At 40.6% G+C, this 26,714-nt stretch overlaps 1 protein-coding gene across 8 annotated transcripts in view; it reads left to right on the top strand.

The window, feature by feature from the left end:
* The first annotated feature begins 10,365 nt into the window (after positions 1-10,365).
* The window catches only part of LOC143673677 (transducin-like enhancer protein 4), a 161,745-nt gene continuing 145,396 nt past the window's right edge, over positions 10,366-26,714 (top strand). For 3 of the 8 annotated variants that reach the window (XM_077148488.1, XM_077148489.1, XM_077148493.1), the window contains exons 1-4: positions 10,367-10,548; positions 11,426-11,523; positions 12,680-12,743; positions 13,873-13,917. In XM_077148488.1, the coding sequence (XP_077004603.1) occupies positions 10,504-10,548; positions 11,426-11,523; positions 12,680-12,743; positions 13,873-13,917 (252 nt within the window). In that variant the 5' untranslated portion in view covers positions 10,367-10,503. Of the gene's footprint in view, positions 10,549-11,013; positions 11,103-11,425; positions 11,524-12,679; positions 12,744-13,872; positions 13,918-26,714 lie in introns of those variants that run through there. The other 5 variants (XM_077148490.1, XM_077148491.1, XM_077148494.1 and 2 more) reach the window with 2 other exon arrangements.

The following is a 26,714-nucleotide window of genomic DNA, read 5'->3' on the forward strand; positions in this document are numbered from 1 at the left end:
CTTTTCAACACCCTATTTAAAATGTCAAAAAACAAAATATCACATCTCTTTTTATCACTCTTTTAATTTCCAATTGAATTGATTACTTAGTACTTTATTTGGTAGCTCTTCCTCCCCAAGCTATGACTTAGGTATATATTTGTGTCTAATAATTAGTAAAATTCTAGTCCTTCATGCCACAGCTTTACAGATAATAAAAATTTAATTAAACTTACTTTGATGCAACTAAGATGATAAACTTGCCTAAGCATTGCATAAATAATTCAAATATGCATGTGACTAACATCATTCAACAAAGTTCTCTCAATATTTCAAAAGCTAAGTGGTAAATACGGTTATTTCGGACTATTGTAAACATTCTTCTCTAGAATATAGAAAATATACTATTAGCATACCTTTAGCCAGTACAGTTGCTACTGTGTAGCATTTTTATAGCTTACTGTAGACTTCTGATTCTGACTAATTTTTACAACATGATTCACATGTTTACCACTTTGGGAACAAGTTGTTAGGGAACAATGACTGCTGCACTGCTAAATGTGATAAAAATGTTTCTAAATACAATTTGCAATAAATATTTCACAATTCTTTATTTTAAATTTTCAATGTGTTATTAAATATATTTTATACATGACAATTGCCATCATAATAAATCATTTTCAAAATGATTAATCATATCTTAAAAATTTCAAAGAATATAAAATCCTCTAAGGGTTTTAAAACAACTGTTTCCTTTCAAGAAAGCGTAAGTACCACATTTCTTCAGTTTGTAACGGAAAAATAGTCTATGCTGTCAAATCCTTAATAAATGCCATTCCTGGAGATTGTAAGATTATTTCCAGCATGGCCTCCTTTTTAAAAGTCTAAATTTCTCTTTCAATACTAGCTGAATAAATTACGAAAGATGGCTCAGTTTGGATTCCAAATCAAGAATGGAGAACGAGTGAGTTATTTTTGTATTTCCCTCTTTCATGCAGATATTGTAAAAATCAGTCAGGTTCAAAAATCCACCTAAGCTATACAAACACTTCCCAGTAGCAACTGTACTGGCAAAAAGTTTGCTAACCATGCTAGCTGCAAATTTTCTATGTGATGAGGGTAGATGAGAGAAGGACAGTCGCTTAAAGTACTGAGTGGCTAGCTAGGCAGGGGTCGGCCATCGAGTGGTTCAAAGGGGCAAAGATGATCAAGGAACAGGGATGGTTTATAATCTACTTTAAGATGTTTGCACTGCTGAATTGCTGACTCCCTCCATCACCCAAACCTTCAGCAAAGTGTTCATCACACAGGTTTTGGGTGAAGGGTACTTCAGAAGCGTGAGGGGCACCCTAAAGGGTAACCTGGCATGGGAAATGAACAGATGAGCAGGAGGCATACAGTGGAGTTCAAGCTTTCAGCAGAATCAGAAATTAGCCAGAATTCCTGGAGCTAGGATGTCAGGTTTCTAGCCATATGTGAGTTGATGGTAAGTCATTTTTGTTTAAAGGTCTAAGAACAAGGAACCTGGCATGCTGGGAGAGTTGCGGACCTCCAATTAGTTGACATATGAGTTATACCGATAAGACTTTCTATATAATTTCTAAATATATATATATATATTTAGAAATATATATATATATATATTTTTAGGATATTAACATTGTATTACTATATACGGTTATACATACAAATAATATAGATTTGATGTGTATCTACATTTATACACCAAAGTCCAGCCAGTCACCTCTCTCTGAGTTAGTTTTCTCATTTGTGAGATGGTCACAATACTTCCCTGCTCTACCTACCCAAGAGGGTTTTGTAAGGAAGGAAGAGGCACGTGGAAGTCCTGTGTAAAGCACAAAGCATTAGCATTAATGAATGGCCTTAAAAGGGAGCCCTCGTGGAGCAGGAAGATGTAGACTCTGAAAACTCAACTTTGATTTCTAGTTTGTTTGCTTACTAACCGCATAATCTCTAACAGGCCACTTGGTTTCTCTGAACCTCAGTTTCCCAGCCTGTAAAATGGGGATTATTACCCTGGTCCTTCCTTTTTCTTAGCGCCCTTACCTATTATGAAGTAACAACATGTGACAGAACTGCGTAAAAACTCATGGCCCATAGGGAAATGAGGTGACAAATTTAACAAAAACCAATAATAAAAGTATTCAAATTTTTTCTATTTAAAATCAAGCACGGGGGTGGGGGTGTAGTACTCCTCTATGAATGAAAATGTCCCAGAATCATAGTATTTTCTAAAATAGTAGTGCATGGACTAGAAATAACACAGCGAATGATGGCTCATTCACACTATTTTACAAGGATTTCTATTAAAGGAAATCATGTGATTTACCAGAATTGTTCCAGGCTACTTAATATCGAGGACAAGTCCTGACTTGAATTACAATAGTGGGAGCCCCCATACTAGCATTAAGATTGTAGATCTCTACAGTTTAGACCATTTTAAGACAAGTAATCAATGTTCAACAAAATGTGCATGTAGCCACTCCCCCCAACTAATACTCATTCCAGGAGTTCATTTCTTTGGGAGTATTAAAAAGGGGGGAAGAAAAGATACGCAGGCTTAACAGAGGATCATGAATAATACCCATTCCTCATTACTCATTCAGCTCCCAAATCATAAAATGAAAACATTTTAGAGCTGCAAAAGGAATAGGTTAGACCTCAAACCTCCTTGAATGGATGAGATGCCTGAAGATCAGAAAGGGACTAACAGAAGTTTACCAGCTCATGATAGGTTGGCTACTGGGTTCCAGTTCTGGTGAAAATAGTACAGGGCTCCCATAAATCATTTCCCCCTACAGAGCAGTATGGTACTTCCTTACAATTTCCAACCCTTACCCATTCCCACACCACCCATTTCAGAAAGTAAACACAGTTTCTCTTTCCTAATATCTGCCCTGCAGGCTGTCATGATAGGAGGCAAAATGGGAGCCTATGAGACGGCTTGGTGAGAGCAGCTGAGTAGGTGTGAAACCCTGCTGTTAGTTGAAAGTAAAAGGACTGGTGCTTAAGCGCTGTTCCTCTCTCTCTTGAACTGTGCTCAGGAAGCCTTCAGATTCCAAGGTTGGAGGCTCGAGGGAGGGGGCGAGTGAGTTTTGCTTCTTGCTGCCGTGGGAATCTTCAGGTTCAGCTTTTGCCCAGTGGCAGCTGCAACACAGTCATCGCTGTGATTCACCCTCCACCCTATTTCTTTTTTAGCAATAAAACATCTGCTTGAAAAGGAGTAAATCATGCAGGTGAGTTGGGTAGTGCTTAAATTACATGCTTTACTTGAATACATACTTGTGGAACTGTTTTATGCAGATATAAAATAAGGAGATAGGAGACAGAAGTTCTGCTCTCTCCTTTAGCACTTATGAGCTGAATAACCTCCGGCAAATAACTTCCTTCTGAGCCTCAGTTGATTAAATCTTTAAACTGGGGATAATAATACCTTGTTCTCTTAAAGGCAGGGGATTGAAAGAGAAAGATCTCTTGAAGGTCCCTTCTAGATTCCAGGAAGGTGAAGAAAACTTTCCTTACGTAAAAGCATCATTTTTAATAGTGTATTTCCTAGGTGTAATTTGCTTGATCAGCTTGGAGAATAAATAAATTCACATTTCTTTTTAAATATTCAGGACAATTGTTCAGAATAGCCAGTAGTCCACGCTCTCTCTCAGACCCTCAGAACTATTGCTGACATAAAGTGTCACTTACTAAAGACAGAGGGTCCTGCACAAACATTTATCATCCTCACATACTCAGTCATGTATCCCAAAGCACCCCATAAGTGCCCGGTGCCTCAGCCAAAAGGGGATTTCTATCTTGAACAAAGAGTTCTTTTCAAATGAGAAAGAAACAATATTCTCTGCCTTGGTAACCAGCTACTGATGCTGAACCCAGGTCACTAGTCCAATTACCTGTTGACTTTATGGTGAGTTCTAGAGAGCGCCCCCCCCCCCCCCATAATGTCCCTGCGTTCCCACCCCTGGGTTGGCGGAAGCTGGGGGAAGGCAGGGGAGAAAGGCCATGTCCTTCACTCCTGCCAGCAGACTTAATTGAGGGACTACCTCAAGGGGTTCAAATAATGTAACATCTCAAAATTGAGGCTTCTTTTCTACCAGAGCCTCCCTAGTCGCGATGCCAATCTGCCCACTCCATGCCCAAGTCAAGTCCCCTCTCCAGTAAAAAGGCAACAGGCATCCACTTGCATTTTACCTAACAAGTTAAGAAGCAACATCCACAACACAAAGTGGGCCTGGCTATCTCCGTCACTAAATATAGAGGCAACTGACAAAAGTAAAGTTCTGCCTCACCTAACAAGTTTAGAAAGTTGGCACTCTCTTTGATAGTGATTTACTAAATCTTTTCTAAATAAGGAGCACACTGAATGGTTGTCTCCATCTTATCATAAATCGGCAGGTGGTGACAAGTCGGTTACTCAGAAAATCAGCTGCTGATCTAGAAATGGATCTGCCTGTCTTTGGTTCTCCACAGTCATTGCTGTTCTACTTGTATATTCAAAGCAGAAGCTGACATTTCTCAATTCTGTAGGTGGCCTATATTCACATAAAATGTACCCATTACCTGTGAGTGGAGGTGAGGCAATGGCAGTGCCAAGGGGATGTATGTGGGGGGAAGGATAGGGTTCGTGCCTCCATAATCTTCATCAGCTGCTTAAAATAAAAATAACAGATATGCTTCAATATGGCAAGGGAGGCTTGGGCCAAGAGTGAATAAGAGTGCCTTCAGACAACTTTGTTATTTGCAATGATCCTGTCTCCACTGATTAAGACACCTGCTTCCCCCAATGGCTCTCGGTTAAAACAGAAAAAATGCCTTATTGGCCATACAAAACTCCTTGTGACATGGACTCTCAGATGTTTCTGTGATCTAAACTTATACTGCTCTCTCCCTGGCACATATTAGCCTTTTGACAAACCTCATATCCACCAACTTTTCCCCAGATGGGGCCTTTGCATTCACCTGAAATTTGCTACTCAGTGATGTCTGCCATGCCTGGCTCTTTCTTGGCATTTGGGACTTTGCTTAACTGTTGCCTCCTCCCAGAAGACTTCTATGACCTCCCATCTGAACCGGTTCCACCACTCCAGTCACTCATATTCCCCCCACCCTGCTTTTTTTCTTTTCACAATACTCATCACCATCTCCACAAAGCATATTTTTAGTTGTTTATTTGTCTTGCCACCCTCCCCCCTTCCCTACCCCAGATTATAATGTAAGCCCTGAAAGGGAAAGGAAGAGAATTTATGTATTTACTGTATCGGTCTGGGTCCAATCAGGAGAACAACTACAGAGAACACTGAACAAGAAAAGTTCAATATAAACAATTATTACTCATAACAGGGAATTGGAGTAAAGTTGGATTAGGGCTAGTAAAAAGTAAAAAGAATTTTAAGGAATATAGAAATAGCAGATAAAAGGAGCAGCCACTATCCTTAGGGCTGAGATACAGCACTGAAGGAAGAATACCCTTAATCCCTTTGAATGTTTTTACCTTTGGCCTCTGCAAGGGTTGAGATTCAAAATTTGGAGAGGGTACTGTTGTGGTTTCCCAAACAGCAGAAAAGTTGCTATGTGCTGTGTAGGTAGACCCTGCTGGAAGTCTGCCTTATGGAAATTGCCAGAAATCTGCACCCAGAATGTGCAGGAAATCCATCCTCTGGGGTGACCAGAAAAGCTGTTCAGTCATGTACCTAATCTGAGGCACTCTGCTACAAAACCACCTAAGGGAAGTTCTGGGGGAAAATGCTGACTGCCCTTTGCACTTGAGCAACCTGCTGAGCAAGCATACAAGAACCAGGAAGTAAAATCTTTCCTCCTACAATGGCTTTCTATCGCCCTCTACTGATGAAGCTGCTGTGTTAGCCTGCAAAGGAAATGTTTCCAAGGCTCCAAAGGCCCAGATCCATTTTCAAAGAGCAGGCAAAGAGGCTGAGGTAGGAGATGAGTGGTAATCAATCATAGGCATATTTACTGCTAAATTCCCATTTTCTAGCACATTTTAGGTTCTCTACAAATATTTGCTTGAGGAATAAATTATTCACAATGTATAACCTAAGTGAAAGCCGGGTGCTTGCTTTGCATTTATTACTTCAAGACTGGACCCCCAGGCCTAATTTCCAACATGATTGCTATTAGGGAAAAATTCTGATGGCCCCCACTGGGTTGTAGGGATAAGACAAGCCCCCAAGTGACTACACATCTCGGCTCAACACGTTGTGACAAGTTCAATGAAACAACAAAGTACAGAGAGAGTAGAGGAGGAGACAAAAGCAGCTATGAACTCCAGTTGTTTCTGTGTTCATACCAGAGCTAAGCCACCAGCTGCTTCACTTGTCATCTTCTTGAGATACTGCTGAGAGTTATACAGATCTGCCACACAGCCGAAATGTAAAACATATCCAAGTGCTGCATTTTAAAACTGTACTTAATAAGAAATAAAGAAACATTCTGATTTCTCTAGCCATGCTTCTGTTGACACAAACTGTCAAGAGAGATTAGGAAAAAGGTCTCTGCTACAAGCTATTTGATATTTCCTAACAGAGAAAAGTTTCTACTTTGTCCACTGACCCTCTCAATAGCTCTCCAGGTTCCATTATTAGAATTCTCGTTTCCTGTCATGGGAAATAAGGGCACAGAATTTCAATAAATCTGGCCCAGATGATGCAGAAGCTTCCTATATTGACTCAACAGGGTGATCATTCATTAATCCATCAACAAATATTCACTGAGCACCAACTATGTGCCTGATATCATCCTAGGCATTTGAACTATAGTCGTGAACACAGCCAAGTCCCTGTTTTCATGGAACTTGCTAACATTCTGGGTAAAATAGAGAACATGGAACTTCCTACAGAGGCACTGTGGGTGAGTTAAATTACTGAAAAGCTCCAGTGAAAGCAAATAATCAATCTTAGTATAAAACATTATAGTTGCCAGTGTTATTAGAAAACTCACTGTGCTGGTATAGAAATTGTTATCATTTAAGTCTTCTAATTTTTGATCCTTGGGAATGTTTTAGAATAGTACTGTCCAACCGAAATATATGAGCCACATAAGTAATTTAAAATTCTTCAGTAGCTGGGTTGAAAAATCAGTAAAAAGAAACAAGGAAAATATTTTTTGTAACTTTTCCTATACTGAAATAATTTCAAACTTACAGGACAGTTACAAAAATAACACAAACACCATACAAAGAACTCCAACATACCCCCTGCATTTCCAAATACGGCGGATTCATCAATTTTAATATTTTACCACCTTGCAGTATTATTCTATTTATATTCGGAACATTTGAGAACAGGTTGAACACATAATATTTCCATGTACAAATCTTATGGACAAGGATAATCACGTAAATCGCATTAAGTGCAATTATCAAGAAATTTAAGGTTGATATAAAGCATACATTCTATATTCCTATTTTTGCTTATGTCCCAATAATGTCCTTTTGAGTCCTTTATCCACCATTTTAGATCTCATCCACTATGACATATTGCATTTATCATTTCTTTTTCTTTTTTTAATTGTGGACCAAATTAACTTTAACACTATAGATACTTCGTTCCACCCAATATACTTGAATCATTTAAAAATTATTGATCTATTTCACCTTCTTTTTAATTATTGATCTATTTCACCTTCTTTTTAAGAATCTTTTTAAGAATCCACCTTCTGGATTCTGTACTTACAGCACATCTCAATTTGAACTGACTACATTTCACGTTCTCAACAGCTACATGTTTCCAAGTATCTGCCAGCATAGATTCAGAAAACTGCCATAGAAGTCTTCTGTCCTCTTATTTTAGGGATAGAGGAGAAAATACTTGCTGAACTGAAATGCTCTGAGAGCTCTAGTTTCAGGTTTTTAGTAAGGACCTACAGGCAGGTGAGGTCCATCAAGCTTTCCTTTGCACAAGTTCTCCATAGTGTTAAGCAGGAGAGGGCAGCCTAGAGGATGTGCTAAATTGGACATGAAGTCATTGTTTGATTCTATCCACTGAGGTAAGTGGTATCATCAAGAATGGTTTTCCACTAATGCTGACTCAACAGTCAACATCTTAAGCCAGGATAGGCAAGAGATGCTCAGCATCTACCGTCCAAAACCCAGAATTGACTTTCGAATTCTTCCTCGCCCAAAAACGTCAGAGACTCACTAGAGAAGACGACCTCCCCTCATAGGAGGAGGCTGCCCCCAGCGGTAGTGGGGCTAAGGGTGGAGGGGCTGCCTGCCCCCCAGCCCATTTCCACGTTCCCAGTCTCTGTCCCCGCGGTGGCCGACCCACCATCTCTCAGGGCCGTAGGGTCCCGCTGCCCTGTTTCAACTGGGGACTGACTTGGCTTGCTACGCCTAAGAGCGACGTTAAAACAGAGGACAGTCATTTTTCCCTCTGAGCTGGGGACCAGAGCGTCTCCAGGGGGTTGTAGGAGACGTTTTCTTTCCAGTGCTGTGGGTTGACACCCTGTAGGCACAGCTTCAGGCCGACCGACAGACTGCGGGCTGCAGGCGGCCCCCTCGGCCAAGTTTCTTTGGGAAAGAAATCCAGCGGCCCCCACCCCGAGTCTCCACGGATACGCCCCTGCGACCCCCGGGCGGAGCATCTCCGCGGCTTCCTTCCGGACTTGCTTCGCGGGGAGGCGGTCCCACTTGGGGGTTAAATGGCCCTCACAGTCTCTTCCGAGGCTCAGGGGGGCGGGCCCGCCGGCCCCCGCCCCAGCCGGCGTCTCGCGGCTTCGCCTAGGGCTCTGAACGAGAGCAGGGGCCCGAGTCCGCGTTCACACGGAAAATTATGTCGGCTCCAGCGGCGCGTAAAATTGATGTGAACCGAACGAAGTGGGATCAGCGCGATCCTCCCTCTCTTGTCTCAACAGGGGTTTCGGCGCTTTACACAAGGCCGAGCTTGTCTCTTTAAGGAGACATTGGACCCTAATTAGTCCGCATTCCTGGCGCGGCCTGGAGAGAGGGGCCGACGGTGTTTGAGTTGGGAAGGGGGCGGGAAGGAGAATGAGACTCGGAAGGAGATCTTCTGACTAGCCCTCGGTCTCACCGTCCCCTCCACCCTCTTTATTTTGCCGCCACCACAGCCGCGAACACCCAGTTCTGAAGAAGCAGCCAGGGCAGCAGCAGCCGCCGCAGCCGCTTCTCCCAGCCCCACGTTACTTTGATTGACAGCTGAACAAATGTTTCCCCGATTCGAACGCGCGCGCTCAGGAAAGTCAGCCAAGACGAAGCTCCGCCTTGGGCGGGCCATCTCCGCCCCGCCTTCGCTAGCCCCATCCGGTTCAGCTCATTGGTCGGAGCCGCGGGCGACGGTCGGCCCCCACGTGGGTTCCAGCCCGGTCGGCTCCTCCTCCCCGGCTCGCCATTTGTCAGCAGCGAAATGATAGGCAGTAACACAGAACGGCGATTAATGTTCAGCCAACTCTGATTGGCTGCTGGAGACGCCTACCGCGCCGGGGGTGGGCGGGGCACTTGGAGAGCGCCCTAGAGCTGTCGCGTGGCGAGCCGGAGATTGTAGTCAATCTGGCCGAATTCTCAACCTTAGTCGCTGTGGGCAGACTCCATTTCCCGGGATGCTCCGCGGTCCCTCCACGGAAGATTGTGAATATGTATCAGAATGTTAATGATTAGCTGCTGCTAAATTTGGTCAAAGAAGTCACCTACACAGAGCGTGTTGTTAGAGCTGTTCTGAGCGGGTGTTTGGGCTGTTGGCTGCGTTCTTCCCCCTCTCTCACACACTTGTATATTATCTCGAGGTGGTGTTCGCTGAGTTTGAAAGGGGAGAGAATTAAAAAAAAAAAGCCGCAAGCGTTTCACTCTTTTATTTTTATAATCCCCTTCAATTTGGGGTTTAAAAAACAAACAAAACAGGAAGAAAGAAAAATAAGGAAATGAGATGTGGTAAAAGAAGCTAAAAGGTACCTTTTAAAAGATTGTTGCTGTGAAGTGAAAAAAATCTCCAGAGAAACCAAAAAAGCACCGCCGAGACCTCTTCCGAACCAAAGGAGTTTGTGTATGCTCTTAGGAAAGAAGAGAGAGATCATTCATTCGGAGGAATAACAACCAATTAAAAGACAAATAAAAAAAAAAGTTTGGAGTGGGGCGCAGAGCGAGGGAGCGAGCGGCGCTGCCGGCGGGCAGGCGGACTGGGAGCTCGCACTTTTCCGGCCGGGTGAGCCGCACGGTCGCGGCGCCGAGTTCGGCGGACGCGCCTCGGCGGAGCGAACGTCGGAGCGTTGCCGCGGGAGACGCGCGCCGGACAATGCACGCGGCGGGCCAGTGACGCCCGCGGGGAATGCGGAGCGGCCCGGCCGCCGGGACCCAGCCGCCGCCGCGCGTTCCTGCCGCCCGCTTCACGCGAGACCCGGCGGGGACCCGGACCGCCCGAGCCGCCCCTCGGACCCGGCCGCCCGCCGCCGCCGCCGCCTCCTCTTCCTAGGGGCCATTAAAGCCAATGAGCCGCGCACCTCTGCCCGGCGCAGCCAACTAAATCCGTGTGGATGATTCGCGACTTGAGCAAGATGTACCCGCAGACCAGACACCCGGTGAGTGCGGGCGGCGTGGCCGCGGGCTTGCCCTGCTCTCGGGGATTCCCCGCGTCGCCCCCCTGCGCGCGGAGTTGTGTCTTTTGGCTGGAGGGGCGTGGAGAGCGGCCCGAAATCCGCGCCCGGCTCCGGGAGCTGTCCGCCCGCCATCTACGACCTGCGTCCCCCCATCCCGGCGCGGTGCTACTCTCGGAAGGGGGTGCGGAGAAGCAATTGAGTTGTAGCCATTTTCTTATTGTTGTCTTTGAAGCCCCTGGAAGCCGCGCGGAGCCCGTTGTCGTCCCCGCGCCGCGACTCCGGGTTGGGGGGTGTGGGGGAAGTGATGAAGGAGGCGCGACTCTGCGCCGGGGCAAGGAGGGCGCGCTCGGCGGCGGCGCTGCTCGGCGGGCTGCGGTTCGCGAGCGCGGGCCGCCGGCGGCTCGCGCCGCGGGCCCGGGGGGCGAGCGACGAGCCTGGGAGGGTGGCCTTCGCGTCCCGCCTGCACACCACCCCCGGCCTGACCAGCGCCCGACACCATGGCGCGAGTCCCCCAGACGGCCCAGTTTCGATTCCGGGTGGGGAGAGAGTGGGTGCGGCGCGCTGGCCCCTCAGCACCCGCCATTGGCCCGGAGCGGGGTCTCGAACCCGCGGGGTCCTGAGCGCGCGGGGGCTGTGGGTGGTCGGAAGGGGAGGTCGGGGTGTCACTCCGAAAAACAGCCCCTGCCGGGGCAGTTGGGCGAGAGGAGGGGCGGCAGGAGAGTTTTTAATCGCTTTTTGCCTTCCTGCGCGATGACCCCCACCCCCCTTCACCCCTTCCAGCGCCATGTGGTATGTTTTCTTCTTCTCCCTGCCTCGCCTGTGATGTGGGCTAATTAAATATTTTATTGTTGTTCTTTAGGCACCGCATCAGCCTGCTCAACCTTTTAAATTTACAATTTCCGAGTCCTGTGATCGGATTAAGGAAGAGTTTCAGTTTTTACAGGCTCAATACCACAGGTAATGATATTGACTTTAGTTGATCCTCCTGTTTGCTTAGCTCTTGTCCCCACCCCACCCTCCACACACACATAAACACATACACACACCCTGTTTTTTTAGGGGGGGGCACCACAAAGGTATGACTGTTTTTTCTCGTGGACAGAAAGAGCTAGTAAAGGCCTCTTTTCCCTTCAGGCAGGTGTAAAGAAATTAAGCATTTCTTCTTTCCCTAAATTAAAAAGAAAGGAAAAGAGGTGGTAGTTGGTGTGTGTGGTGGGGCGGGCAGAACAATCGAAACTGGGGATACTTGGAAATCGCTGAGGCCAAACTTTGGATATTGATTTATTGGGGTCGGGAGAATGGAAGGTTGGTAGGATTCTGGGGCCTTTTGACTTCCTTGGTTCTTTATTACTTCGGGCTAGCTTCCTTCTCACTTCTCTCTATACCACTATATTGAAATAACAAGAGCTGAGAGCTTTGGAAAGTCACAAGTAAGCGATTTCATTACTTTTATACTGAAAAAATGTTTCCGTTTTAAGAGGCCATCATTAGAGACTTCGTGTGGTTTTGAAACATTTTTCTTTTGCTAGTTTTTTAATGGCATATGATTCTTATTTTGTAAATGCAAGAACCAAAACCAGCCACTGAACCAGATCGACACTTTGCCCCTGGGTGGTGGTATTCAACTTGTCTATATGTTTTGGAGGGAAAAAAAAAATAAGACATCATTCATAAGACATGCTTGATTCACATGTTCATTAATCTCTTCCTGGAACATTAAAGAGAAAAACTCCCCTGTGACATTTTGGGGGACTTGTGTTTGGATATGAAGCTATAATTAATGTTTGTTTACTTGTTCTTATTTCGTGAAGTGAATTTAGCGACTATGCATTTCTGGTTGAAGTTCAGAATGAAAAATTTGCTAAAGGGTTTCTTCCTTAAGATTTACAAAAAAAAAAAAAAAAATAACGCATTTGATCCTCACCGAAAGGGCAAGTCCGGGCTGGTTCCAATCACCAGTTTTTCTTCCCCTCTTCAGTAATGACACTGGTATTTAAGGTTGTTGATTTGCTGTTTGTAGGTGATGATTTAGAGGAGGTAATGTGTATTTACATTTGTTTGGGATGCAAGTCAAGTTCAGCATTGTACTTAGATTTCATTATGTCTTGAACAGTCTGAAGCTGGAATGTGAGAAACTCGCCAGTGAGAAGACAGAGATGCAGCGGCATTATGTCATGGTAAGAAAACTGTGTCACAGATTCAAAGTGCCTATTAGTTTGGGATACTGAAAGCAAGAATATGTTCAAATTGGTGGAGGCTGCAGAATAGATCAGTTACTGTGCCAGTGTAGTTGAGATTGTGGGAGTATGTCCATTAGCAACCTCTCGGATACTATAACTTACTTGCCTTTGACAACTAGCTTTGATTTGAATTCCCAAAAAGTTTAGCTACATGAAGTATAGTTTTCTATGCTTTGTTTTTACAGTTTGAAAAAAAAAAAATAAAAACAAAACCTCATTTATGTTTTGCTTAGAGTGACAAGCAAAATGTTTTTGTGGTTTCTTTCTTGTTTTATTGCTCTCACTCTGAACGGTTTTAAGCAGGCAATTTTTGTGACTACTGTTAAGGTTTTAATATGGTTTGTTTTTTTTTTTTTGAAATAATGATGGATAAGAAAAGACGCCAGATCTCTTTTCAAATTTTTCCTCCACTCTTATGCCACTATTGTGTGTCTTTTCAATTTCTTCAGTGTTATATTTGAGTTGTGGTCTTCTGTATAACTGATCTGCCAGTTATACAAGTCTTGTTAAAAGAAGTCAGATCTTCTTTTGCAGAAGTATATTTGTATTGTTCGTAAAGGCTCCAGAATAATTTATTCATTTTCTATCAAGACGTTTTCCTTTGAACGTTTGAATATAAGCAGGATGCTAAAAATGAGAAACTGAACTCTTAAGTAGCATCACCTTTTTGAACACTTATTTAAAAGCATCAGCATCTGTAAGAGATATGTTTTTGCCATTAAATAGAACGCTGTGCCTAGTAATTGAGAGTCCATATGGTCCCGAATTTTCATCAGGCTTTTGTTTAATTCATCAGCTTGTGATGTGTGAAGACAACTGGGGATGTTAAGAATGCTATTTTTTAATTTAATTTTCTTAGTTTTGTGAATTATTTTATATTCTGTGTCCTCATAGTTTCTAGTTTATTAGAATAAAGATAGTAGTTGGGATTACCTCTTGATTTAGAGGCATAAGTATTATGGATAGTTGCTTTTTTTTTTTTTAAACCACATTTGACATTCTGAACAAACTTAGGGTGATTGCTTGATGAAAAGTACAAATTTAATTACTTTTCCTTCTTTGACAGTATTATGAAATGTCCTATGGGTTGAATATAGAAATGCACAAGCAGGTAAGTTATTATTTGTTTATAACTATTTTAAATGACAGTAATACTGGTACACTTTAGCAAGAAAATCTATGTTTTGGTGTTTTATTTTGCATATTTTTGTGAGTACTTGTGTTTTAAAAGACTGTACTGGATAGAGTGCTATTTTTTCATGTGTGGTTCCCCTTTGTTGGATGTTATCCTAATTTTAACCATTTAAAAATGTGATTTGAAAAAATGTCTGCATATTAAACTTAGTGTACTTTGAAAATCAGAATGCTTAAATTTTAAAATGTGTCTTGTTTTTCTTCTGAAGGAGTTTGTATTTTGGGCCTTGTAAACATGTTTTATTAAAGAGCTTTTCTTGGAAAATATATAAAGTAAAACTGTAAATTGTGTAGTCTTACTGAACTTGGTGTGAAAGAATGGATGTAGGGTGAGCTAGGAAGGATCAAGACAAAATCTTTGGCACTACAAGAGAGATTGATGTAAAACCTTGTGCTGGTCCCCTGAGTCTTCTTAGTTGGTTCTTACCAGGAACTGTAACAGTTACCTCCAAAATTTGTGCAGAGTAAATGAGCCTGATAGAAAGATGTGATGAGGTTCAACACTGGGTCTTGAAATCTAGCAGTTAATCCAACCAAAAAAAAAAGAAGAAGAAAAAAGGTAATGATTAGTCAGAAGGCTTTGTGAAAGGTGTAACTCAAGCAGCCTTTCTTTCTTTTTTTTAACAAGAGACTGAATAAAATTGTTTGGCTTAAGTTTCCTAGACAGAAAAATAGCATCTAATATACATTGAGTATTGCTTGGCAATAACAGTTCCTGCAGGAAGCATTTATTTTTAGTAATCTGATGAAGGTGCTTCAAGTCTCATCAACCATTTCAGAATAGGTGTTTATGTTTGCCTGCTGGGAAAAAGAAGAAGGGAAAATTTAATACCTTTCATTTCTTATTTATGTTCAAGATAGATGTCGTTACCTTCTAAATTTAGAAAATATGAAATGACCACATATTATTATGCTTTTACTATTGTGGAAGTAATGTTTGGGTATGGTGATATACCACATGCTCAGAACACATTCAGATAATTGATCTTTAAAAGATGACTGTTAGATAATCAGATGGACAGTATTTAAAAATAAAAAGAAAAAAAAATGAGTCGTTAGACTGAGAACATTTTATTTCAGATATAATTTTACTTTGTACGTTACTTGGTTATGCCAATATTAGCATTATGGTATAGTTTGAATGCCGTGTGTGAAAATTAAATTCTTATTTTGGCATCTTTGCCATTTTTGTTAGGTTAGTAATGTAAATATCTCCTGCTTAAACAAAATTCGTTCAGGTTTATGGATGGATTCACCTTAGCGCTACCTTACAGGCATCAATTACATGAGAGATATTGTTTGTTAATTATCTTCATTACATTTCATTTTAGGTCTGAATCTTGTACATGCCTTTATTTTGCCCTGCCCCCACCCCTGCCCCAGATTAATTAGTCTCTTTTTAAAGATTGAACCAGATGACTAATGTCCCTTTTATTTTCCTTCATCTATATCTTGTTTGCCCTAATCACTTGCTTTCTAGATTTCTTTATACCATCTACATTTCTGAGAGAAATATAGTTTGTATTTGGCTATTTCTTTTTTGGGGGTATATGAGATCCCTTAATTTTACACATTTTATTCCTCTATAATTCTGTCATCTTCTTGTCCAGCTAGCCTCAAACACCATCCATTTAAAATTGAGAATTGAATACATTTTCCCTTTTTTTCTCTTGCTTTTAAATTCAATCGTATCAGGAATCCTGAGGGCAGTTTATCACATTATGAAATACAGACAGCCCTGCAAACCACCTACTTATTATATTTTCTTTTTCCCCCCCCCTTAAGCACAGAGGCATATCTGTCTTTATTTGTTTTCCTAGGCAGACAGCCTTGGTTCCTCTTAGCCTCTCTTCCAGATGCTCTCACTGGATGCCCTTGTAATGGAAAGCAGCAATAATGCAGGAAAGTTGCCCTGCGGCATAATTGGGCCTAGTTCTCAAGATCGGGTTAGGCTTATTCACTTATTAGATTTGTGTCTCCAAGGATTCAAGAACAGGAGTCCCCGGAGTCCTTGGAAGTACCCTAGTAATTGGTGGCCCTGATATTTGAAACCTTTGTGTATTTTTTGGTTAATGCTCCTGTTCTTCTTGGCTGCTACCAGCCCTAGAGTATTTATTTTTAGAGAACTTTTTCATTGAGACAGAAAATGATGGCTGTGATGGAGTCATGACTCTGTGACTTAGCAAATTGATAAAAGGATGAAAGCATGGAACAGTGGCAAACAGCTTGGGGGTTGGTATTATTCCCCCTCCCTTTTCAGGGTGATGCTCATCATCAGTCACCCTGTGTTGATTCTGATAGAGGACTATAAAGTAAAACCTATGGGGAATTTGTCATTCTGAACTGAAAGCTAATGTAATTAGTACCAATTAAAGTACATTTAGTAAATTGGATTTAATCTTAATTAAGCCTGCGTAATGTTGCCAATTTTTAACAATTATGTTTGAGAACATAATTAATTTAAATTTTGGTAACTGAGTAAATAGCATTAGTCTGGTAGAATCAGTTGATTATTTTTTTTAAAGAGAACTTGGTAACATGACATGGAATTAGACCATAAAATATGAATCTAATTTCTGGTAATTTTGAGTAGAATCAATAGAGCCGAGCAGATGAAGCTGGGAAAAACAAACAAACAGAAAAGTTAGGGGTTGAGTGTTCTGGGCTACAATATGAATTAATGCTTTGCCACTACCTTAAATCCCAATATGAAAGTGAAGATGATGAATGGGACATGGTTAGAAAATGTTTTATTATGATGTTTTCAATAATAGAATTTTTAAAATGAAAGAACATTGGCCCTTATTCCCTAAGAATTTCCCTAAGTGTGGGTTTTTTAATTTCATTTTTTTTACGGGGCATTTGGCCCATGGTTTAGTTGTTACTTCTATTTTGCTGATTTGTTCCTCTTTATAAATTCAATGTGGCTTCTCCTAAATGGGTCAGTGATGGTGGGCAGAATGGGATGATGCATGTTATTGAAAGCACTGCTACATGCTGCTTCTTCCCATCCTTCACTTGTAATGCTATAATTAAGGAAGACCTCCCTGATTTAATCAGACAGAGGCATTTACCACTTTAAAGTCTGAACATTGAATATATATTAGAATAATAGGTATGTGAATTAAAACCTACATGAAATCACAAATGAAGATGAATATACCACATTTTGAAAAGGGAAGAGAGAAAATCTTGTGACTTCATTGTTATTAGTCTATAATCTGAAGGTCTTTTTGCTTCTAAAAAATTGAGCTTAGTAATTGAATTTTAGAAAATCATTAGAAAATTTTAGTGAAAGTGAACATTTAGCATCTAAAAGAAATACTAACACATTACATATAACTATTATATATATGTGTGTATATGTATTTATGCATATATATATATTTTTTTTGGTCTCAGTAAGAAAAGTCCTATTTCACCCTAAGCCATGTAAATTTTATTACAAGACTTGGGCAACAATCATTTGAGTGCTGCTAAAATATTAATTGAATATACGTGAAAGGGCCTTGCCAACTGATAGGATATCATAATCATAGCCTTTCTGGTCGATGGTAAATGATGATAAATGACGTTAGGAACCTTTTAGCAAACTGTAATAACTACAAGGAGGGAAGCAGTATGGATTTGCATTATATCTGATACCCTCTAGTACCAAGTGGATTGCCAATACTGCTTGTTTAGCATTTTCTAAGGGCAATAGGATATTGATTTCTGACTTACAAGGAACAGCTCTATTTTCAACCATTGAAAAGTATTGCAGGTTGTTAAGAAGAAATTGACTTGAAGAGGCCGACTGCTGCCCATCATGGAGCAAATAAAGCAAAACTGCCGAAGCATGGTGGAGCAGCGAGACGGGCCCTCAGCAATTTGTTGCTATTAATTTACCATGCTCGACAGCAAATCAATCGGCATCTACTTCATCTGCTGGAGAAAATGCTGTCCAGGGCAGATAAAAGGCTCGGCATGGTACAGAGGATAGACTGGCTTGGCCAAAAGGAGGCTGCAGTTAATGTGTAAATAAGTGAAATCAAGGCCACTGTTGCAGAGGAAGCTGTTGTTAATTAGGTTGGTGCTTTTTAGTGAACTATTTTAGAAAGCAGCCAAAGATTTGGAGAGTCAGAAGAGATTTATTGAGTTTGAAGTAATATATGACTGGCGTGACATTCTAGCCTTGTGTACTTGATTTTAGAGTAGAATAAATTTGAGGATAATACTTGGTATGGAAGTCAATTTGTTTAAAGTGCTGTTTATACCATATTTCCTTTAAAAGACTTTTATGAACAATACTAATTTCATGCTCATCTCCTGTCTTATATCCAACATAAGATTTAGAAGAACAGATTGAGGAGTAGGAATTTGAGTATGTAGACAAAAATGTGTCTTTTATATTCTTACACAGTGATTATTTTTTTCAGATATGTGTGTGATTGAACTGTTGCATAATAATGAAAGTGAACCATTATCTTATCAAAGGTGGGGTGTTTTAGCTGAAAGTAACTCATATTTAGCTGAAAGTAATATGTCAAATAAAACTTCACCAACAATTTTCTTGTGCTTTATAAACAATAGGAAGTATTAATAGTCAATATCGTACTAGAAAGCCTCAGAGAGATTACAATTGAAATTTTGATGGCTGTGCAAAAACTCAGATACAATTAGGTGTATATGTGTGTGTGGAGAAGGGGTGGGGGTTCTTTGTGTTTTTCATTAGGATTGAAAGCTACCTTTTCTAATTTGAAATTTATCCAAGGGTGATGTTCTCTAATTAATAGTAACTGAATGGAGGTTGTTGGTTTGATTTTCTTTTACTCCCTGCTTCTCTCATTTGGACATTTTAGGATGTGGTACCCACTTCACTCCTGTTTAATTAATCTAGATGAGTGTAGATTTTAAATTATATTGTTTCTAAAACTATTAGAGGATCTAGCATTAGGACAGGTGACATCATGTGACAGGACTTTGAAAGTTGGTAGGACCCATTGGGTTTTTACTTGTCACAGGACTTGCGAGAGAAGCAGATCTGGAGGACAAAGTTTAACCTGTCAGCAGACTGTGTGCATAAATATAATTATCATTTGGATGCTATGGGACCCCCCCCCCCAACTTTTTCCATTCTCACATTGTTATTTTTGAGTTCTTAATTTTGTCTTTTTGGAGATACTGTAGGAGGATACCTGTAGGTTTTCTGCCTAAAGCAGTGACTGTTGGGTGGAATTAGAATTTCCTTCCAATTGAAGTGAACATTTATTCTATATCTGGCATGTGCAGAACAGGGATGGAGGCACATTCTCAAAATTCTTTCCTCATTCTCTCAGTGATCCTAAGAGAGGGATTATGTCCAATCAAAAGATGTTTAAAGGGGATCAGATCTGCATGAAGTGATTAAAACTAATGGGTGGTGGATCTAGCACGTCAGGTGAATTTACCTGCAGGAGAGCCTCCTGGGCGATGGGTCTGCCTTATACTGTCTGCCTTGTGGTGGAGATTTGGAGCTCAGTTTATTCTTGGAATGAAAAGCCCCTGAGAGGCAGGGATTTGTCTTTGGGTTTGTCCTTGAGTCACTCGACTTTAGGAGCTTCTCTGCAGCTCTGCCCAAAGTCCAGGGCTGGAAAGCTTAGCTCGGGCTCTCCAACCTGCTTTCAGTGGGTGAGAAGGGGTAGATAGCTTCCAGTTGAATTCTCCCACTTGAGGAATGAGATGAGCTACTTGCTTATCAAGATGGAGTTTGCTTCCTCCCTAAGCAGCCGCTTTTTCATTTGTTTACAAACTTGCTCTTCTAATTAACTTTTATCTTTCTTTGTGGCTTCTAAAACTCTGCCCAAAGACAAGGGGCTGCTTGTTAATCACCATCTTGTGGGTTTTGAAGGGAGAAACAGGGAGGGGAAAATATGATGTTTTGTGGCCTCTTTGTAGTTCAGAAAGAGGTTCTTAGATGCAGGAAATTACACATAATTCAGACTTTTAAATGAAGGCAGATGTTTTGCTTTTGCTGTTAAAAGATTTGCTTTACAGCATTCAAACAAAGGGATATTTCTTTCTTACTCCCTCTCAATGTCTACTGGATATTGTTTATTTTTATTATTTATTTGATAGGCAAAGTTCTTTTGTATTCTCTGTATCGTTTGAGCTGGGTCGAATTTAATGGAATAGATGAGAAAGATATCTGCATATTTAGGTGCTATTGCAGCCTCGATGAAGGGAGGTAGTACAAGTCCCAGTCTATTTTTCATATTCTTCTTTACGTCTCTCCTTACATAGAATTTTACTCCCTCTCCTTTTCTTTTTGTACTACCAAATAGAATAGAAAGGGGAAGTCAGTTGGGAATTAAGTGTTAAAAATGTACATTTAGAGGTTTTTATTTGTATTTGTTTTTAATGAGAAGATTTTTTACTTCCTTTAATGTGACCACCTAGTTTGATTTATCACTTGTAATAAACAATGATATATTTAGTGGCAATGGGGAGAGTGAAAGGTATGTGATTTTTTAGAAGACACTCTCCCTTGATCCTCCCCTTGCCCCCTTTTAGAACCTCTCCAGCCCTCTAACAATGGTAACAACAGAACCAGTGGCTAAGTTATTACTGACTTTGAGTGCTGGACTGTTGGAGAAAAGCAGAAGGCAGCACATTTAGGTGTGGGTAACTGAGTATTTACACAATGATTACAGCACAGTTTGCAAGTCTTAGAACTTCTTGAAAGTAAGCACACTGCAAACAGAGTTCATGAAATTATTATTCTACTTAAGGGGGGGAAGGAACTGAGAAATTTTGGTCTGAAGCGAAAGTAGAGTTGTTTTGACTTTGCCTAAGTAACAGCTATCAGGATTGTTGCTTTGTATCTCTAATGTAGAGGGATTTAGCTGGCATTCATCAACACAAATTTGTATACCTTCTCTGTTTTTATTGGAATTAAACCATCGTTTTTGCCAAGCTCTTACTTAGACTTTCTGTATCACTGAGCCAATTTTTCTTCAGAGAGCTGTAGTATACAACCGGTATTTCAGCCAGGGTGACAGAAGGGCAAGGAGTAGATTTTGTTAGCTAGGATGTCAAAGAAACAGAAGAGAAATCCTCTGGGACATGCCCCTCTAGTGAGTGGATCATCTTGTCATCATCATTTTTGAGGATTTTGCCCACACTGTATTTTTAATACAGTGGACTCTATCCATAACCTGAGCTGCCACTGTGTGTCTTGCCTGTTGCTTGCAGCAGCTTGCTTGCAGTGAGGCATTGGAGGAAGGAAGATAGATACTGGCTTTCTGTTTTTTTTTTTTAGCAAACTTGCTTCACTTGTTATCTTACTTAGGGTTCTGTTTTTTCCTGTTTTCTGACTGTGTTCTGCCTCTGAGAGACTGGATTATTCTTGGTTAAAGGATTGAAAAATGAAAGGAAATAAACCTGGAAAAAATAGTAATAGTAGTACTCTGTAACACCTTCTTTACAGAGAGCTTAAGGTATTTTATATGTTCTCCTTAATCTTCCTAATGTTCCTGTAAAGCAGGTAGCAAGTTTGGATCCATGTATTTAAATAGCTACTGTCAGTGGAGTACCAGACAGTTTGCCAAGCAGTGTCATTCTACTGGCCTCCTTTAACAGATGACTTTGAGGCTTAAGAGCTTAAGAAACTAGTTCAGTGTCATGGTATGAGAGGCTCAGCATGCTGCTGGGAATACTAGGTTCACCGAGGTCGGCTAGTGCATGTGCGTCAGGGTGCATAGTGAGAGTCACTGACAGAAGAGGAGGTAGGTTTCTTGACTTCCCTTCCAGGCTGCCTTCACTGACCATGCTGTTTCCAAAGAGTAAATACAGCCTGTTTCTGTGATGCTCTTCGTTTTATGTAACATGAGGAGCATGGTAATGATAACTGGCAGTCCAAGAAGTGTTAATGAAGTCTAGGATCGGCAAATTAAAATATAAAGCCAAGATCTACTTTTATCAAACACTCAATAAAATTGTCTGTTCCTGCGTTCCTAAAGTATACTATCCAGATACACCGTAGTTTCTGTTTTGTATACTATACTAGTTATATATACTTGTTTAACAATTGTTTCCCCCTTCTATTGAAACGTAAGTTCCATCAGCCCAGTTTATATTGTTCCTGCAGTATCCCTGGTGCTAAGAACTTGTGCCCTCTCACATAGTAGATGTCATGAAATATATGGAGAATGAAGGCATATTTGCATTCAAATAGAGCCAACCAAGAATATGTGTAATTTAATATTTTGGGGGCATGCGCACGGGTAGATAACAAATGCTGAGCCTCCAAGTATACTTAGGCTAGTGTTGCCTACTAGTTAAAAGAAGGCTGTGGAGAAATGACCTGGGGAAAGAGGAAGTAAAAGCAACTGAATTAAGTTTGTCTTTTAGAACTGAATTAGGCTGATTAAAGTAGAATATGAATGTATTTTAGCATACTGAGTTTGCCTTTTTCAAGACAAAAACACAAAGCTTTCTTAACTGAACTTAAAATCCAGTTTGAATATCACTGTATTGTATATTTGTATATTTGTATCTGAATAATAATTTTACATTTAGTAGGACTACACAGTGCATACCATGTGGTCTGAGTGAATGTGAGATACTCAACTATGCTGTGGTATGTTTGGCTAACTTCCTTGCAAATCAGTAAAAATTCAGGCTTCTAGTTTTTTTTTAAAGGACAAGGAACTTGAAGATAAATTTCATTTTTTATTAGTGGAGATGTTGTGTTATTGATAGAGTAATAATCACAACAAATTTTAGAGAGCTTTTCATGAGGTAGTATTTTATATATTCTCACAACAACCTGAGAGATTATAGTACTGTTGTTTTTCTGTTTTACATGAGAAGAGACTGAAGCACAGAGAGATTAAGTAAATTGCTTGAGATCACACAGCCAGTAAAACAGATCCTGGTTTGAATTTAGCGACCATCACTAGTATGATCAGTATTTCTGACTCACTCTAAATAGTGTGTTTGGAATATTCTGCCACCAGTATGCTCTCCCCCCACCCCCACCACACCCTCCTACTTGACTGAGATGCAGATTCTAGTTCTGGCATTGTCAGTAATAAGTTGTGTGGTCTTGTTGGATGGTGTCATGGTTAGGGACATGTGTCAATTTGGCCAAGTTGTGGTACCTGTTTATCTGGTTGGGCAAGTGCTGTCCTGTCTGTTGCAATGAGGACATTGCATAGAATTAGATCATGATCACGTCAGCTGCATCCACAGCTGATTCCATTTGTAATCAGCCAAAGGGGAGTGTCTTCTGCAATGAGTGATGCTTAATCTAATCAGGGAAGCCTTTTAAGGAGAATTCAGAGGAGACAGATTCCATTCCTGCTTCGGCTGGTGAGCCTCTCCTGTGGAGTTCATCCAGACCCTCCATCGGAGTTGTCAGCTTCATAGCCTGCCCTGTGGATTTTGGACTCTGCATTCCTGTGGTCACATGAGACACTTTTATAAATTTCATATTTGCAAGTGTTCCCTGTTGATTCTGTTTCTCTAGAGAACCCTAACTAATACAGATGGCTTACCTTCTCAGGGCCTCACTTTTCTCAGTTCTAAATTCTAGTGTAAGTGAATTCTGTGAATTCTTTTAACTCCTTAAATCTAAAAGCACCAGTTGGCTTTAGTTTATTGCTTATTTTGAACCAAGGAACAGGAGTTGAGGCATTACTGTCAGTTTTTTGTCCAAGAAAATTCCTTTCAATACCTGTCTTCAGAGTTTTTTTTTTCTAAGTTCAGAATTACTAATGAATCTGATAGAGATGTCAGTTTCTTTAGCTAAGGTTTACTTTGTCGACATGTCTGTTAACATGTGGGGGAAAGCATGTCTGTTAACTGACTTACAGTGAAATTGAGGCCTCAGGTCCTCAGGGGTCTCTTGCATTGTCCTATCAGGTGACCCTTATTTAGGAAAGATTTGGACTTTTCAGTGTGGTTTATAAAAGTTGATAGGTAAATGAAAGAAGAGAAAAATGTTTAAATTAACCTTGGTCTTTTTGAACTGATGAATCAAGAACATAGGTAGAGATCAAGTTCCTCTACTAAATTGTAGGTTCCAAGGGGGAAGAGTTTATTTTCTTCATTACTGTACCCCTACTGCCTGAAACAATGCTTGGAAACATAATAGAGTGGATGAGATGAGTGAACGATCAAATGGTAGAACAACTAAGGAATGGTTTATTTTTCCATTTCATTGCGTTTCCTATAGCACTCTATACCCAGTGTCAGCTATCAAGGTAGAAGCTTTGTTTCATTTCTGAGCTCTTTGAGAGGAGTCTGCTTATTGATGAGCAAAAAAAAGGCCTAGATAAGCAATCAAGGGATTGGAGTTTTCATCCCACTTCTTCCACAGGTCTTTGAGCTGGTAATTGGACATTTTTAAAGTTTAGGATTGTATTCTTTGTCCACTGATTTATTTATTTATAAAAATGTTTTCATGGTAACAAACAAACATACAAGCATTCTTTACATGGTGTACAATCATTGGCACACAATATCATCACATAATTGTGTATTTGTCACCATGATCATTTTTTGAACATTTGCATCTCTCCAACAAAAGAAATAAAAAAGAAACTCATACATACCATACCCCTTACCCCCCCTCTCATTGACCGCTAGTATTTCAGTCTACTCAATTTATTTTAACCTTTGTTCCCCTATTATTTATTTCTTATCAATATTTTTTACTCATCTGTCCATACTGTAGATAAAAGGAGCATCAGACACAAGGTTTTCACAATCACACAGTCACATTGCCAAAGCTGTATCATAATACAATCATCTTCAAGAAACATGGCTACTGGAACACAGTTCTACAGTTTCAGGTACTTCCCTCTAGCCACTCTAATATACCATAAACTAAAAAGGGAATATCTATATAATGTATAAGAATAACTTCCAGGATAACCTCTCGACTCTTTGAAATCTTTCAGCCACTGACACTTTATCTCATTTCTCTCTTCCTCCTTTTGGTCGAGAAGGTTTTCTCAATCCGTTGATGCTGAGTCCCAGCTCATCCGAGGATTTCTGTCCCACGTTGCCAGGGAGGTTTACACCCCTGGGAGTCATGTCCCACATAGAGGCGGGGAGAGTGTGTCATGTCACTTGTCATATCATCTTAGAGAGAGGCCACCTCTGAGCAATAAAAGAGGTTCTTTGGGGATGATTCTTAGACATAATTTTAAGTAGGCTTAGCCTATTCTTTTCTGGGATAAGTTTCATAGGAACAAACCCCAAGATTGAGGGCCTGGCCTATTGATTTGGTTATTCCCCACTGCTTGCAAAAATATCAGGAATTCTCCAAATGGGGGAGTTGAATTCACTGATTTATTTTTAAGATATCTTTTCTCTCTGACATCATATAATTTTACAATGGCCAGCATTAGCAGAAGAGTTACCCCTAATTTAATAGCTTGACACGAGACGCAGACCATTTCAGTAAGCTCAGGCTTAGAATCAGTTTTATATAAGATGAAATATTAATGTTTTACTTTATTTGAAGAATGTCACTTTGAGCAATATTACGCTTCATTAGACAGCTAAAAGAAAAAAAAAAAACTTAACATTGTCAAATATTCCACAACCTATAACCAGGGTTGTAATGCTTTTTTTCCTAGGCTTCACCACGTCTTCCCAGTACTTCTCTAGGCTAATATATCAGTGACTACATGTAGTTACTCATTTTCCATATGTATATCTTTGGCAAGTATGGTGACAAAAATAGCAGTTAATATTTATAAAATACCTGCTGTGTAGAAGGTGGTACTATAAGTGCTTCTGATGTACTAATTCATTTAATTCCTAACATTTTGAAGAAGGGATCTTATTATTCTTCCTAGTACGAAGAGATTAGGGGAAAGAGAAGCTAAATAACTTGCCCAGGTTTTACAGCTAGTAAATTGTAGAAAATGGGATTCAAACCCAGGCTGTCTGGCTTCAGAGCCCATGTCTGAACCATGTGTAGCATCTGCCCTTGTGATTGGCCATTTTAATATGGTAAGCTTGTTTTTTGTCATCATAAATTGTAGGTGGATAGTCTCCTGCTGTGTTCTAGTACACAGTAAGTTTAAATGCTACAAATACATAGTGAGTCTCCTTTTGGGCATGTATTTGTATCACAGAAATGCTCTTTGGATTCTCAAATCAGGAAGTTCTTTGCTCTGCAGTCCTTACTGAGAAGTGCGTGAAGGGAGCAGCCATCTCATTAACTGAAGAGGCTCTTTTGGTCTTGCTCTGTGTCACCCTGCATTGGTAATCTGACTTCCTTCAACAATGAAAGGGACACTTTTTTTTTTGTAATTAATTGGAAATAGCTTGGTTTTTAGATTCAGTTTTAATTTGCAAAATAATTGCTTTGTGTTTTGTGTTCACGACTTTTTACTAGTATGACTGTGAGTCAGAATATGGGTTGGGAAAGTTTTTCAGTCAGGGCTGCAGAGCCATACACAAGGCCATGATGAACTTCTTTGTTAACAGGTTGGGGACAAATAGCATACTTTTTTTGTTAGCAAGTGCCCTGAGTTAGTGGACCAGTGGGTTCACCTTTTGTCACAGATTTTACTTCTGGTTCATTGCCTAATGACCATAGGCCTCAAGATATTTTTGTACTTCTGACTGTGAAATTTCTAAACTAGGCACAGTATCTTCTTTTGTAACAAGATAGAAATATCCAGAGACTAAAAACACATGGAGTACTTGCCTGGGGTGGGAAGAGGGTCCTTG

Source organism: Tamandua tetradactyla, chromosome 2 (genome assembly GCF_023851605.1).
Source record: "Tamandua tetradactyla isolate mTamTet1 chromosome 2, mTamTet1.pri, whole genome shotgun sequence".
NCBI lineage: Eukaryota > Metazoa > Chordata > Mammalia > Pilosa > Myrmecophagidae > Tamandua > Tamandua tetradactyla.